The sequence below is a fragment of the Rhamphochromis sp. 'chilingali' genome (assembly GCF_963969265.1).
Source record: "Rhamphochromis sp. 'chilingali' genome assembly, chromosome: 4".
Taxonomy (NCBI): Eukaryota; Metazoa; Chordata; class Actinopteri; order Cichliformes; family Cichlidae; genus Rhamphochromis; species Rhamphochromis sp. 'chilingali'.
In genome coordinates, this window is record NC_137948.1 from 37,650,852 (window position 1) to 37,667,670 (window position 16,819).

Sequence of the window (16,819 nt, forward strand, 5' to 3'; positions counted from 1 at the left end):
TTTTTAAAGTGTTCCTTTAATTTTTTGGAGGACAAATGTCCATCGACCTCACAGATCAATTTCGTCCCAGGAGCCACCTGAACTATTTTACATTCAGTCCACGGATGAGTGAAGTACTGTGACCAGGAAGTTCAGAGAGTTTAAAAGTCCAACATCCAGAAAGCGCATGCACTGGGTTCAGGGTTAAGACTGGCCATGAGAGAGCAGGTGACTGGGGAGCAACAAATGAATCGAGGGTGTGCACAGTCAATGAAGATGCAGGAGAAAGTTTTTGAGAGATAAATTACAAACCAACCGGATTCTACATATGCCAATATGTAGAAAGAGGAATGGGAGGATTTTTGTTTTCATTTGTAGTAAAATGTGAGTGGGTGAAAGATATTTTTTGGGGGAGGAGGGGAGAAGGTAAGTGGGTGGGTTGGCGGGTGTTGGTTGTGTGTTTTATTTGGACATGGAACACACACCATCACCATCATCATCATCATCACAGGACCACCACCACATGTCATGGTGCAGCATGGATGGAGAACACGATGAAGGATTTCATAGTGCATTTTGATTGGATGGATTTTATCAGAGGAGGAGGGAGTGGGAGGGGCGTAGGGCGCCAACAAAGTAGAGAGGTTTAAAGAAAGCATGTGAAGAGATAGAAGAGGAAGACAGAATCAATATGGGCGTCATCACAAAAGCACTGAAACACTTCAAGACAACAGCAGTTCATTTGGGAAAGAGTAAGTTCAGCCTCTCTTCTTTTCCAGCTTTCATTAACCAAAGTTCATTTATTTGAAGTCAAAGGCAATTTGCTGCTCCATATTTTTTATTCTTTGACACTAGTGGAGTAGGTGTGCATGATTCACAACTTATACAAGCCCTCACTGACAGAGATAAGCTACAAGAACTCCTCTCCCTTTTGAAGCCAACTATCTTCAGGTGAGCAAAGCCAGGGCTGTGACTACAACATGGGTGCAAGATGAAACTATGACAAAGCAGACAAAGCAGCTAGAATATGGGTTTGTGAGATTTGCGAAACATTGCACCCTGTTTTTATTTACATGTTACACAGGGACCCAACTTTTTTGGTATTGGTGTTGTACAAAAGAAAGAAAAAAAGAAACAACAGCTTCCTTTTAAAACACTAAACGGAAGAATCCGGATATTTGCTTGAAGTGTTATTATTTGTCCAGATCCTAAAACTAGACAAAAATGAATCGACCTCTACATACATTAGTGTTTAGTCATTAACTTGAAAATGTCTGGGATGCTCTTGAGTTGACTGGTGTTTCGTGCCATTCTGTTTAGCAGATATGTCAAATCTTTAACAATGAACCAGACACAAAGCAAGCCAAGATGTTAAAGAGAAAAATAATAATCTTATTGGGTTTTTTTCTTTCTGTAAATATACAGCCAGCTCAGTTAACTTTAACCAAAAGCTGTTTTTGGCTATGTATGAAAATTCACAACAAAAGTAAGTGTTAGCTATTATGAACACTCAAATTTACTTGCGAAGCCAGTAACCAGCAGTTCAACTGCTACCACCTGGCAGCATCCTGACAAGAAATCAATCAGCTGTCTGAAACAATCAGTTCACTGTTTGAAGCAGCATAGGTGTCAATTAAGGCCTGTTCACATACAAATGTGGCCCCTCCAACACGGCCAGAGGGTGTTTTTAATCATCTGCAAACACTGCTAGACGGCAGTACTTAGCACAGTTACTGCTAATCTAGTCAGTGTGAATGAGAGGAAGACTTAGTAGAAGAAAGCCTGATGCCAAATTCAAAACACACCAAGCAAAAATGATACAACAGCTGGACAGTGAAGAGAGGCTGAAACTTCTACTGAAGTACTGGTCTCATATCCACACTTATATTAACTCATATGTACATACTATTACACATACAAGTACCAACAAACTCACAGGTAACATCGAGAGACTGCTCACTGAAGACAGGTTCAAAATGAGCTAGAAACAACAGCTGCACCGTGATACAATGTTCACCATCTACCGTAGCTTCCATAATAGGAGGAGCAGCCAGTGACTGCCTTCTTTTCTTTAAGTCCCACTTTTGCAAATGTGCATCTATATAATGTGAGGACACTTTTTTGGGTTGCAACCTACTGATCCAGATTACTTTTAATAAATGATCTCTGACAAGTCCAAAAATCAGTCCGAAGCTATTATTTATCTATGATGGACTGATGACTTCAGAAGGCTAAGCAAGATTTATGGAAGGATTCCTCATAGTCTTGCTGAAGCCTTAATATTGAATATCTCTTGCATCTAAAATAGTTTAATATCTCATGAATAAATTGCTTTAATACAGGCCATGACTTAATAATTCTGTCTGTTAGTGGTTTCAGTGAGGCCTTGGGTAGTGATTGCCTCATTTTAAGGACTTCACAGACGTCTCCAAAGGCCAGTCACCACATGTGCAAAAAAGCTGGCTTTTCCTCTGAGCCTCTTTTATATTCGACAAATCATTCTTTATTGTTCATTTGGGCCAAACACCGTACAGCACTTACCCCAAATTCTGTCACTAATATGTCAGTGATGCTTCCAAGGACAGACACAAAATCAAAAATGTTCCAGGCATCTCTGAAGAAATTCTGTCAGGTAAGAAAGACAACAAAACGAGAGATGTTTAAAGATCTGCATCTTTCACAACCTAAAGCCAGAAGGAGGTAAGGAGCCCCCATCCAATAGTGCTGATGTTACAGTAGAGACAGGGCGAAAGGAGGCTGCTAGCATGACTACTGCTCCACACGGTGCACTCTGGGTTTCTCCAGAAAAACATGATGTAGATCTGCCTCCCAAAATAACCTGCTTTATTAATGAATAATAGGATGAAATATTGGTGCATATAGACTGGGTCAGCCTACATAAGGAAAGTGTGTTTTTGTGTGCAGGTCGTTTTCATTTAAAGTCTCACCAGAGGGCCGAATGCTATGATCTTGAGCACTGATTCCAAGAAAAAGAAGGTGGTAAACACAATGTTGAGGTTCTTCAGGACATTATTGTAGACCATCGATGCACCTTCGAACTGCAGACACACACATAGACAGGAAAGCAATGAGAACGGCATTAGTGACATATGATGCATTATACTTCACTCAGAGGGCGACTTCTACCTTCATCATGAGGACGATGGTGTTGAGCGCGATTAGAGCCATGATGCTGTACTCAAAGGGCGGAGATACCACAAACTGCCACATACGATACTGGAAGCTCAGTTTGTTCTTTGGCATGTGGCGAGTCAGAGGCCTGGCATTGATGGCAAAATCTATACAGGCTCGCTGGATGAGGAGAACAGAGGGGAGGCGTGTTACGGTTAATTTACTTTTGGGACAAGACATCTGAAAAAGCACAAAGCAACTTTAATCTCTCTCCACACCTCATTTTTTTCTAAGCTGTAGTCCTCCATCATCTTATCCCCCTGTTCCTGGAAGGTGATGATGATGAGAGCCACAAAGATGTTTACAAAGAAGAAGGGGAAGACAACGAAGTACACCACGTAAAAGATGGACGTTTCCATCCTGTAACCTGGGCTCGGGCCCTGATTCTCAAAGGTGGAGTCCACTGAGTGCTTCAACACCCTAAAAAAAGGGAGAGATGGAGGAAAAAGGCTAAATAAAAATGTACTGATACATATATTATCATCCCCAGTGGCTCAGTTTCACTCATTCAGTTCAGTTTTACATTTTATTTACATACAGCAGCACCAAATTCAAAAATTCAAATTCAAATTTTATTTGTCACGTACACAGTCATACAGAGTACGATATGCAGTGAAATGCATATATTAACGATCGTTGCTTAAGAGAAAAGAAACTTTTTGTGTGCTGAAGTAAAACTCTCGCTGTCACAAAGTAAAATTTGTATATCAGTAACAAATTTGATCAAAAAATGAGTTTATTATTTGTGTGTGGGTTTCTGTGTGTGTTTATAATCCACTCACTGTGGCCAACCCTCTCCAGTTGAGACGGTGAAGAGGGTGAGCAAGGCCCAAGCCACGTTGTCGTAGTGGAAATCGTACTTCTTCCACTCCCGCTTTTCAGCTTTAACTTCATCTTTCTCATATACCAAGTACTCGCCCCTGGTGAGATGGCACAACATGTTTTTTTAAATAATACAAACACATGAAAAACATTAGCCAATATGTAAAAATGTACGTTCACAAAAGCACCATAGCTATATGTATACTCATACTTAAAGGTATATTTCTGCTTTGTTTATATTTGACATAATAATAAGTTGGTTGGTTGGCCCAGTGTTCAGTAATGGCATTTTCCTATTGAAAAAAGCAGAATGTATTATGATGCCGAGCAAGCTCCTCTAGGTGGCAGTATAGCCATAAAGACTGTAACATTTATTTCTTGGTAACCAAAGACCGCCTCCCCAGAGAACATCTGAACCCACCTGCAGTCGCGCTCAAACTCCTTGGATTCATCTGTGCAATGGAAGAAGTGACCTTTGAAGAGCTGAACGGCCACCACAGCAAAGATGAACATAAAGAGCATGTAGACAATCAGGATGTTCAACACATTCTTCAGAGAGTTGACCACGCAGTCGAAGACAGCCTGCAGGGCAGAGATGGAGACATTTACAAATGTAATGAAGCCGTCTGAAAATTCTTAGGAGATGGCAGAGACAACTTTTAGAAAAGATTTTTAAAATGTAATTAAATTTGTTTGTATTTATATAGCGCCAAATCAAAACAACAGTTTTGAAGTGGTTTTATATTGTAAGATAAAGATGATACAGTAATAGACAGAAATTTCCAACAATCAAATGACCCCGTCTGAGCAACTGTACATGGCAACTGTGGGAAGGAGAAAGTCCCTTTTAACAAGAACCGGGCTCAGGGGAGCCATGTGCCCCACGGTTAAGGGTGATTAACTATAGTTAATTAAAACCAGGAAGTCTGTAAATCATCACAGTGTTTTTGCACTTTGGGGTAACACATTTCAGCTAGTTTACAACCTGTAGGATTATGATCCCCAGACAGATGTTGTTTTTCCCTCTTTTGGACACATTTTCAGCAATTTTGTCACAGTCGAGGAATTCAGTGAGTATTCAGTGAGTATAATGTTACCTGGGAAAATAAAAGTGATGGGCAAATGGCTCTACCTTTAACTTGGGGAGACGTTTGATGGTCTTAAGAGGTCGCAGCACCCTCAGCACACGAAGGGATTTGATTGTACTGATGTCTTTACTTTTGTTATTCCCCCTAGAGTTGATCCAAGGAATGACAAAAAAAACACAACGTTAGAAAAACATCTCAGCACCAAGTGGAGAACTGATGGGATGAAACAAAGAGCTCTTACCAAACCCTTTGAAATTATTCAACAATTATATTTGATAAAGGGATGAGGTGGGGTGAGGGACATTTTCATTAACTTTAATTTATCTTTTAAACATAACTTCTGTGTGGAAAACTAAAACAAAAACATATGATACGGCATTGTATAAAAATCATACACATAACATTTGTGCGGACAGTCGCTTCTTCTGCAGGAAAAGAGAAACTTTGAACTGCACGTCAAACATGAAACCGGTGGGAGAGAACGTGTTCGGTTGTCTGACCGTTTGGTTTCATGGACATCGAGAAGCATCGCGACCTTTTCTTAAAATCTTCACTATCACACAACAAGACATTCACTCATTCCATACTGACAGGCATCTCCCGGCAGAGTGCCCAGCCAAACCTCTTTCTTTCTTTTTCAGTCATGCGCTGTTAGGTTCTCCAGGAGAAATGGATGTTTCGATTTGGCAGCATGAAACGTGAACTTTAAGTATTACATGGCTAGGATTATTTTTGATATAATCCTGAATTTGTTAAAGTTTAATGGACGTGTCTCCGATACGTTTCACATAGCTTCGTTTTTGTTAAAATCAGCTGTCACGTTTTGGATTTCTTGAAAGAGACGAGGGCAGTAGACAGAGGCTATGTGAGACACTTTGGACATGTGACATTGCTAGCAGAACACAATATTACATGTTGTAACACAAGCAAACACCAGGAGTGTTAAATGAGCCATGAAAGTGACCAGAGGAAATTATCTTGGGCTGAAAGTCAAGCGTTCTCAGTCCTGTGTTTTTAAATGCTTGTTTATGCCTGAAATCTATAGCTAAACATTTATTTGTGATTTGTGTACCCATATACCAATATCAGTGAAGAAAAAATTGAGGTGCCAAGGAACTAAATAGCTCAGTTGATCTTAACAGTAAGTGGATGGGCCACTTTGGGTGACAAAAACCAGAGGCCGGAGGCACTGGAGGCTTGCCAAAGCCAGTGCAGAAAAGAGGTTGTCCATCAAGAAGGAGCTCTTTAACTATGAACTCAGTTCCTGTGACAGAAAACATAAGACAATTCAATTCTTTGCTGATTGACTGAGTCGGAGCCTTGGCAGTTCTTCGTGTCTGCACAACAGGGTTTGTGTTGGTGCGTGTGTGTGTGAGAGAGTGGGACTAAATCGATAATCAATAGGAATTCCCCTTTGAAGTTGACTCCAGGCAGCTTAGAGTATTAGAGTAAAGCCAAGTAAGGCCAAAGGTGTTGGGAATTAACAATATCCCTGCACATACAGACACGCACAAGATCTCACACATGCACACTAGCATAATAGCAAAGGCAGCAGTCCTTTTAGTTTAATGACTGACATATGATTAAATGTTTTTGGTATTCTGCCAAGTAAAATGATGTATGACAGAAAGGGGAGCTCGTTAAAAAGCGGAATAAAGTTAAATATAGTTAAACACCTGTGATCTGTGAAGGACTATAAAGTCTCTTCTTGAGGCCGACGACTCTCATGTAAAAATATCACAAAATACTTTGTCTTGCATTTCAATGTGGGATTATCTATGACATTATCTATTGATAGAAAGTTGCCTAATTTAGCCCAAAGGCACATCTATAGTAATAGCCTGTATTTCACCTTCATCTGTGTAGCAACACAACCACACCAGTAGAGTCTTGCAAATATTCTACATTTTCTGGGTGACAAAACAAAAGATACCAGACTCAACACAATGGGTTTTCCTGACCACCAGATGTGTAACAGCCACAGAATGCACTTGCTCAGAAGCTTTGCAGCGGTGTTTGTAAGGTGTAGAACAATAAGTTTTCCCGTGGGAGTTGCAAATTTTGCAAAACCACATGACTTTGCCTCGATCAGGTGCAAAAAAAAAAAGCCAATGTGACATTTAATCTGAAGGCCACCAGGACGCAAAAGACTTCTAGTCGTCAAAGGAGCTTGCAAAGAAAAGCGTCAAATGGTCAATGGTCAATGGTCAAATGGTCAAATGGTGGAGAGTCCCAGATATATCTGGGACTCTCTAGTCCTACAGAAGGACTACTGATCGCTCTACAGGCTTTCCTGCTGATGGCAAAAACGCTCATCTTGAGGCTTCAAAACAATGGCCGGTGTAATTGTAGCTACATGCATCTTTTATAGATTTAATTTACTGGTTAGGCTCTGCATTTCCTTAACCCACCACTTGGGGCTGGCTCCTAAAGTGAGTTGCGTGCTAAAATGTCTAACTGTTGAGCTGAGTATTTATGATTGCACCAAAAATTTGTTTTGGATGAAATTCCAGCAGGTATCAGTGTTTCTAGGATACACACCCATTTTTTTCACTAGTATAGAAAGTTAAGTTTTATATATTATTTTTATATGTTTCCACAGTTAAAAAAGGCTATTTTCTGTGAATTAACAAAAAGCTTTCTGATTTATAATTACAGAACAGTCTGGCCAATGAGCCACCAGAGGTTTTTATGTGATTTTGCACATTTATTTCTTACAATTTAAGCCCAAAGAGCCATGCACTTAGTTTTTTATATTAAGATATCTTAGGGATTCAACTTATTTACACTAACAGGAAGAGTTTCATCAGTCCGGTCTACTTGAGATGAAAGCGGGCTCCATGTGGCCCATGATGTAAAATGAGTTTGACATTCCTGTCACATGGTTTGTAGATGTACCTTGTAATGAAAATTTCATAGCCTTATTTAATAGAATTACACTCCATGCTTTTGTCTAAATTTGGTCACTTCTGGGACTGAAAAACAAGATTTTGGAGAAAGACATAGCAAGGCTTCAAAGTGCAAATTCAAAACGCTACGGATGACAGCATGATGGCTATGTCTAAGGTAAAAAAAACAAAAAACATTTGCTGTTGCAATTTAGCCAAAACAAAAACATAAATTCTAGGAAATTAGGTTAGAATACAGGCCAATAACAGGGAGGGACACACGCGCAGAAAAGGTTTATAGCCTCCTTTAGAAAGAGCTTACAAAATGACAGTGGGGGTGGGGTGTCACTTTGATACTATTGTTCTGGTAATTTTAAGTTGTGCGTTCATTAAACAAGGTATTATTACAAATCAAAGCCTTTAAGTCAAATCTACTGAGGTGTTTAGATGGTTTCCTGTGGTTTGTGGACACAGCGGTGGAAACGAGAACAAGTGGAAATGATACGGCGAGAATGAGTATGGATGACAAGAACAGTAAAGAAAGAAAGAGAGAGAAGCCAATTTGACCCGGTGATGGAGAAAAGAAGACAGCAGGATAGAGCAGGGCAGAGGAAGGACTTTACCCGCTGACGCTCCTGTTGAGTTTCCCCGAAGATGGAGACAGCAAGAGTCAGGGACAGCGACAGAAAGAAAGACCGAGAAAGAAGACGAGAAAGAAAGGAAGAGGGGGAGGGAAGGGAAAAAAGACATAGAAAGACACAAGCACACGCGCACACACAGATACACACACATACACAAAGAGGCCAACAAAGACAGACACAAGAGAGAGGGGGTTTGGTAGAAACAGGAAAAAATACATTCACATGAGAGACAGACAAAAAAGGACAGCAAGATGGGCATACCTGCATACCCGATTACAAATACACACCCTCCACCCATCAACACACACACGCATGCACACAGATTATTCCTTTCCATGCCCACCTCGTCTCCATAAAAAACACTGAGTGGGATACCGAAATACCTGTCAGCTAGAATATCACTCAAAAGTTTAGTGTAACTTATCAGAAATACACTATACTTAATGACTAAAGGAATCACTAATCATATATTACTTATGATTCTTAATGGAATATGTACATAGGTACACAGAAGCCCATTTTCAGTAACCACCACTCTGTTTTTCCAGCAACACATCGCATTACCTAATGCAAATTCCATCCATCTATTTTCTTATCGATGTGTCCAACCCTAATGTAAGCTTATTATATTAAAATGATTATTGATCTGAATATTTATTGAGCCAAAAACCACTTTACATTTGGCTCGTTGGGGCTCTGTAGCATTAGGCAATGTTGGCTTAATTACAGTCTTAAATTTTCACCTTGAAAAAAAAACAATTTCTAGTTTAAAAAAAGATTTAAAAAGAAAGTTTGCAACAGGGTGTACGACTCCTTTGAGAAAAACTGGTGGTGTTCTGTGAAGGACGCACTACAGGCTGTCACATGATACCGTTCATTCCTTTGAAAAAATAATACTTTCATATTTTTCATTTTTTGTCATTTTGAGACAATAATTAAACACATATTCTCCAAACCAACTAGCAAGTGTTCTTTTTCTTTTTCTTTTTAGATCAGCACAACAGTTTTCAGTGCTGACCAAACTGGAAAATGATTTCTAATCATCGGTTCCTTTGAAAGGATTGTACTGATATTTATCCTTAAGCTGCTTTACTTGATTTAGCTTAATATTTTCTGTTTAACTGAGCTCCTTTTCTGAGCTTCCTGAGCTATGTTTTTGTCCAGGGAACACACTGGAACAGTGCTGGAATGAGTCTTTTAAAATGGGCTGTATCGCTTTATGTAGATATTCCCTTAAAAATGATAAATGATTCATGGTAACACACATGAACAACCTCACATTTTATACTTAACTGTTTATCAAGTGGTCTTAAGAAATACTTTTCCAGGCTTTCTGCAGATTTCATAAAGTTTTTATTTAACATCGGCTCCTTTTTTAATACTCAATTTTAAGTCCAGTCCTTGTACCTGAGCTTTCTCAGAGGAACGTTTTGGGGTTTGTGTTGTTTCTTTGTAAAACCACTTAACACTGACTGTGAGTTATTCACAGATAAAAACAGCACCTAACTCAAGGAATAAACCAGTGTTGTGGCTACACAATTTTAAAATCATTTGTTCACATTTCTGTAGCTGAAGCTACTAAAAAAGCCAAAGATAACACAGTTTGACATGGAAACAGGGAGAAAATGCTGAGGTGTGCTAAATTACACAAGAACTGGACTGAAAATCAGCGGCGACACATCTTATGGAGTCATAAATCTGAATTCAGACATCGACTTCATCGAAGCAGTCTGGGATCATAGTAATATATTATGCTAATATAATATAAGCACATAATGTAATGCTTTTATATTTTTTAGAACATTTTGGCTCAAATCAATCGAATGCAATAAAAACGGGGGCTGTGTAATTTATTAAATAACACTACAACTCTTTAGAGTAGATTCTGTAACATGACATATAATGTAAAAGATTTACACTTTAAAATAAAATATAATAATATAGTTTTGTTGAGCCTCTTCGTGCCTCCTTACGTTGCAGCAATGTACCTTTTATTCCATCAGTGCTGCTTTACTCTCAGGTACCTTATTGAGCTCTGCAGTTATAATAAGAGCACTTCTGTGAATCAGGCCCCCTGCTGAGACTCTAGACGTGCAAATCTTCCCTCCCTCCTGGCTGTCTTTTGCTGCGGCCTGCTGTGCTACCATCTCTATGAAGAATTACCTTCACGGCTGGAGGAGGAAACTCAATTGCTGCATCCATTTACACCAATTCTTATCTTATCACACCATAATGATCAATTAGACAAGGCCTACAGCACAAATTGCCCTCATTAGATCTGCAATCAAATCTAGCGGGATTTTATCAAAGCTTGCTTTGCATGCACATCTACACAGGAGAAGAGAAAGGCGTTAAATCTTTCCAAGTGGCCGGTTCCAGGTTTTCTTGACACGTTAGAGCGCATAGATATATACACAGGACATCCATCACGAGCGGACACTCAAGAAACCAGGATTTGTGTGCACTTTCCCATACACACACACCGTCAACGGGAGAGGAAAGACACTTTCACAGTGTACTGTGAGTGCATGCAAATTTCACTAATGACACTGTATCATTCAGCATTTATTTTGGAGAATGAAAGGTGCCAAAAGCGTGGTTGTTGTGTTCAAAACCCATAAAAATACGAAGCCATTGTACTGCGACCATGCTAAAAAACCCTCTGTACAATGGTTCTGTGATGTACCTGCTTTTAAAGAATGTCATGCGTCAAAGTGGAATTACACAGGTGGGAGTGAAGCCTTCGCCCCCTTAAGTAAAAATGTCTGGTAGCTCAGCCCTGAAGCGGATGGTAGGATTGGGGAGGCAAAGGAGAAAACTACAAAGAGGGCGGAGAGAGGAGGCGAAGGTGTGAGGGGAAATGGTGCGAGAGCATCCTAAAGAGAAACGGGAAGGGTGATTCAAGAAGTAAATAAGGGGAGAGGAGAGGGGAGGAACACCAGTGCAGGGGGGCAGGAGGCATCTTCTTTTCAGTGGCGAGTCATGCTGGGGAGGGTGCAGCAGTGGACTGATTTTTAACTTGCCATTACAAATTTATCATCCATCTGAAACAATTGTTTGTGTTTCTTTCTAAAGTGGTGGAAAATTGTCACCTTTTACTATTTATATATTTTGCTATTTATACTTGTGTGTGTTTGACATTTTCCTTGCCTAACCAAAATAATCTAAAACCCGGGTACTATAAGTGTGTGAATGGGTGTGTGAATGGGTGGATGACTGCATGTGTAAAGTGCTTTGGGGTCCTTGGGGACTAGTAAAGCGCTATACAAATACAGGCCATTTACCATAGGTGGTGCTGGATTGGTGCTTTTAAAGGTAAAACCAATTAAGACCTTATAATCAATTAGGTATAAAAAAGTTACTATTTTTATTACTATTAATATTATCTGCAGTGCTTCACCAACAGTGTGACAAGTTCAATTTGTAGAGTATCGCCTTATAATTTGATACCCTATTTTCTCTATGCTGTATTTGCCTGCATCTGCAGCTTCCCTGGTCAGCTAACATCTACTCAAATACTGACCAGCGCATATGTGTTCATTCACCCTTCAGCTACACCATAACTAATACTATGTTGCCCTTTCTTTGTCCTCCTAAAATAAGGGAAGGATACGGGACTTCGGGGAGCCTGGGATGTTTGTTAGCTATGGATCTTTTGTTGGTTTGTTGGGAATTTGGAAGCCAGATCAGTGCTTCTGGCTTCTTACAGACACACTTCTGGGCAGTTCTTTCCTACCTTATTCACTTCACCTATTAGTTCGTTACATTTTGTGGCTGATTGATATGTATGAATGATTGTACATAGTTGAGCTGAGCTGATTTTGTGATGATTTAGAAAAGAAGCAAGTAATTGTTCACATTGGGTGAGAATTCCACTTTCTGGCCTTATATCACGAATATAATTTGGTATACTCTGTGTCTTTGGACTCAGTACAAAGTGTCACAAGTTGTGGCATTAAGATCAAATGTGATTAAGTGTCAAGAATTAATCAAAGAATCGAAGGATATGGTAACAGCTAGCATTTGATTTAATCTAACAATGCGCTCGATCTGTCTAATCTGTGTAATCTGTATTGATGACCTAAATCCACAAAATAATAATTTGATAAAACAAAAAAGCTTTAGTACTCTCATCAAGTATCATTTTATGGTTGTCAGGATGCTGATTTAATACCAATCCCAGTTTAATACTTGATACTATTTTCGGTACCTCTGCAGTAAAGAAATGAGTAAATGTTCTTTTCTCCTTACGTTATTGTTTTTCTTCATATAACCTGTTTTAAAAAATGTTCTTCATAACAAAAATAAATGTTTGGATTGCTGTTGTGATTTTCTAAAAAAAAATAAAATAAGAAAAACAAGAAGCTTCACTTCACGTCACATTCCGATTTCTTACCCCTTAAGTTTTCATGCAGTGGTGCTGTCTCTAAAACACGCTTCATATTTAATCTGAACACTCCCTTACAGTAGCTATTTGCTCAGATACAGATGCCATATTTAGGAGATAATCCTTTGCTTAAAACATCATGAACATAGCTCTTAGTGATGCTGTCTACTGTCCATCACAGCAAGTGTTCATGTAGACACTAAGTAAGACATGCAATAGGCATCCAGAGAGCTGAGGAGAATGCATGTTTTTATTTTCTACCAAACACAAACACACAAATGATCCCTTCAGCTGTATCCATCGCAATAACGTCTACTAAATCATTCCATCCACTACACCCTGCCCCAGCATGCCTTGCTTATTACCCTCCCATGTACTTTCCTGGGTCGTGCAGAAAAAGGAGAGTTAAATACCTGTGCCTCCAGTTTCATTAACATGGTCAGAATGGTGGAGGAGTATGTGTGTACATTTGAGTGTGTGCTGGCAAAAGAGAAGTAAGGAGGGACGCTGAGGAGATGAGTCCTTCCTGGGACAAGTGTTCTTCCAAGTGGCGGATGTAGAGCCTGGGCAATTAAAGGGTTAAAGGTGTCTGGGGCGCCCTCACCCCCACGGAATGACTAATTTTGACCTCCGGACAGGGGCATGGGGAAGAATGACGAGGTGGAGGATGTTGGATACAATGGGTTTTGGAGAGTGGAAGCTTGAATGGTGCATTTGGTGGAATCTGAATAATCAGGAGCGGATAATAGGAGTTGTACTCAACAAAGATTGGAGGTTGTGGTTTGTGGGATTAATGGTAAATTAGGGAGCAATGGGCAACACCTCTTCTTAACATACAGCATGAAAATTCAAAGCAGGAGTACTCTACAGCCAGATGTGAACCATACGGCGAGCAACTTTGCACTGTTTCAACAACGTTGAATAAATCTGCATTTAATCTGATGGTGTTCATTTCTAAATTGAGTACCATCAGATTTTCTTACATTTCTTCCACTGTATCTTTGTGCCAAATGTATTTTAAATATATAGCACATTCTAGTATTATTACTTAGTTCCTAATAATGTTCCTCTGTAGTCCACCCTTAGATATCTCAAAAACTGACACTCATGGCCGACAGAGGATGAATCTTACTAATTTTGATGATCTCCCAACTTTTCCTGTGGGAGTTCTCATGGCATACACCCAGGGGCTGTGGTTCAGTACGGAGAGGCCAACTAAGATCATAGAGAGCAGTACAGCACTCCCTTGCTAGGTTACTCTCTCTGCCATATGTTAGGAACAACAGAGGTGTAGGCGATGACACTGAGAAAACGGGTAGGTGAATATAGAGAGGGGGAGGTGCTGATATGAGAGAGGGAGTTGAAAGGTGTTTGACGAGAAGGCATCAGCAGGGACATGGGCTGAAGAGGACCTGGGGGGAGTGTTGGTAAGCAGGGCTTGGGGGATCTAAGTCAGGGACTGAGATGCAAGAAAAGGGAAGGAAGGACGAAAGAGATGACTCACGGCCTGGTTAGAAGGAAATCAGAGTGGCATGGATTGGCAAACAGGGAAAAAAGGGATCGGGAGCAAGGAAGATTTGGGAGGAGAAAATGTTGATAAGGAGCAGGTTGCACTTTATAGCTTATAGACAGTTGTGTGGGAAATGATTTGGGAAACTCTTACAGTGGTTGAAATGAAGATGACAGTATAACAAAAAGCCTCTTTAAATAAAAGATGGTGATGATCTTTTAAGTGTGAAATATCAGGGATACATTTTAGTTATGGATCGCCGTCAGTTGTCGAGATGAAGGTGGCGACTGAACATCGAGAAAGACCTGCTGATATGATGACACATGTGATGGCGGCCAATACAGAAATAGAGATGAAAATGGAAAGGAGTCAGCCTACAGAAAACAGAAAAGACTGGGAAAAAAGATGGACAGAAGCAGAAACGGGAACAGAGCGAAGGGGATACTAGACAAGAGGGGATGATGAGCTCTGACGCAGAGCAGACTGAGACAACAGGAGGGTGGAAGCCGGGCCTCGCCTAGTGTATTGGATGTACACGGCTGACTGACAAAGGTCTTTCTGTCAATGGTTAAATGTGTGTGTGGGTGTGGAAGGATAGTGGAGTAGATGAAGAGGAGGATGGGGAGGGGAACTTACGTGAAGGCGAAGGCCACCAGAGCACCACTAACCACTATAAAGTCCAGAATGTTCCACAAGTCACGGAAGTAGGATCCCTCGTGGAGAAACAAGCCCAGCACCACCATCTGGAAGACAAGGAGTGTGCTCAGCATGATATATACTCATATACACACATACACAGGGACACTGACTTTACCCTCTAAAGCACGCTGGCCTTAACAAATACAGAAACACACACACAAACAGAGGACGCCTCATACAACTGCACAAAAAAGGGCTCAAAGTAGAGAGTCACACACAGTCGCACTGTGATACTTTGTTACCTTGATCAACATTTCAAATGTGAAGACTGCTGTGAAAACGTAGTCAAAATTACGCAGCACCTGCGGAGGGACACAACACCATGAGATAAATTAACATATTAGAGAGAGCAGATGAATCAGAGTGAGAAAAGATGCGACAAACGGAGGAGAGATTAGCAAAGAAAAAAAAGTACACACTAGAAAGACAATGATCCTAGTTCTAAACCTATTTTAGGTTTCCATTTTCAAACAGCTCAATCACAAAATCCACTTGCCGTGAGTGAGATTATTCATAATTTCTTCTCTTTTGTCATAATATTTCTTTGCGGTGTTAACCTATCCTCCACATTCTCTAAATCTTGATTTAATGTAATAACAGAGAAAAAAAAGCTACTAAATATCCAATCTCCATAAAGACATGTGTTGATGCATGATCAGTCATCCAGGTAAGGAAATACGTCTTTATGGAAATCCCAAAAAGTTGATTCTGTTCATCGTGATGTAGCATTTTCAGTGGGAGGTGACTTCTTCAGTCTCAGCTGATGGCAGGTTTTCCCAACCCTCCATTTACATAATGACTAAGACGAGCACCAGTGACGATGATCAAGAATCATCATGGTTAATGATCAAGAAATTGACCCCACAGCTTATTTTTTGTTGGTGGTGTTAGTTTCAGTCATTATGCAAACGTACTGTTTATAAGGTTGGGGAAACCTGGGTTGATGAACAGAATCCGCAAAGAGATATTTGCATGTGATCTATAGCCAAGGGCCTACATTGGTAATAGAAGCTTTCTGGTTTGCATTGCTACCGACCAATCCTGTTTGAGTAAGCTTTGGTTGGATGCAAGGAAATCCATCGATGGAACAGGAAATCTTGTGTGCCGGATATGAACTGTCGGTTGCAAAACTGCAAAATATCTGCCTTGCAATCACTCCTTGTTATCACATGTGGGTGTTATCAATAGGTATGTAAAAAGGAAATATTAATTAGGATGATGTGATACCTATGATTAATATGTATTATGAACAATTTAGCTGTAGCCAAATCCTTCTAGCCCTAGCACAAGCTATTTATATCACCACTGCTGACCTCTTCACTGACAGGATTTATTAACAACTAATAACTTTACTTTAAAACCATATACTATTCCCAGATCTTGCTAAAAGTTCTCAAAATATTCATTTTTATATCTGTTGTACACATCCCATCAAAAAAGAAGAACGATGCAGACAGAAAAACACAAACACATAGTCGTGTCTCACATCGTTTTGCGGTGACTTAGGGTTGACAGGGTCCTCTGCAGCAAGAGCGATGCTGCTCATAGCGATGACAGAAAGGATGGTGAACTCAAAATACTTCAGAGTCAGGATATAGTGACAGCACTTCCGA

The 16,819-nt window shown here is 40.0% G+C and overlaps 1 protein-coding gene across 7 annotated transcripts in view; it reads right to left on the reverse strand.

Annotated features, from left to right (window-relative positions):
• cacna1ab (calcium channel, voltage-dependent, P/Q type, alpha 1A subunit, b) overlaps window positions 1-16,819 on the reverse strand; it is a 156,674-nt gene that overhangs the window by 43,271 nt on the left and 96,584 nt on the right. For all 7 annotated transcript variants that reach the window (XM_080880847.1, XM_080880850.1, XM_080880848.1 and 4 more), the window contains exons 23-32: window positions 16,693-16,819; window positions 15,449-15,508; window positions 15,144-15,250; window positions 5,126-5,225; window positions 4,415-4,575; window positions 3,954-4,091; window positions 3,390-3,591; window positions 3,127-3,291; window positions 2,928-3,038; window positions 2,521-2,604 (exon numbers count right to left, since the gene is read on the reverse strand). The exon at window positions 16,693-16,819 is cut by the window's right edge and continues 3 nt beyond it. In XM_080880847.1, coding sequence (XP_080736973.1) covers window positions 2,521-2,604; window positions 2,928-3,038; window positions 3,127-3,291; window positions 3,390-3,591; window positions 3,954-4,091; window positions 4,415-4,575; window positions 5,126-5,225; window positions 15,144-15,250; window positions 15,449-15,508; window positions 16,693-16,819 — 1,255 coding nt within the window. The remainder of the gene's footprint in view (window positions 1-2,520; window positions 2,605-2,927; window positions 3,039-3,126; window positions 3,292-3,389; window positions 3,592-3,953; window positions 4,092-4,414; window positions 4,576-5,125; window positions 5,226-15,143; window positions 15,251-15,448; window positions 15,509-16,692) is intronic.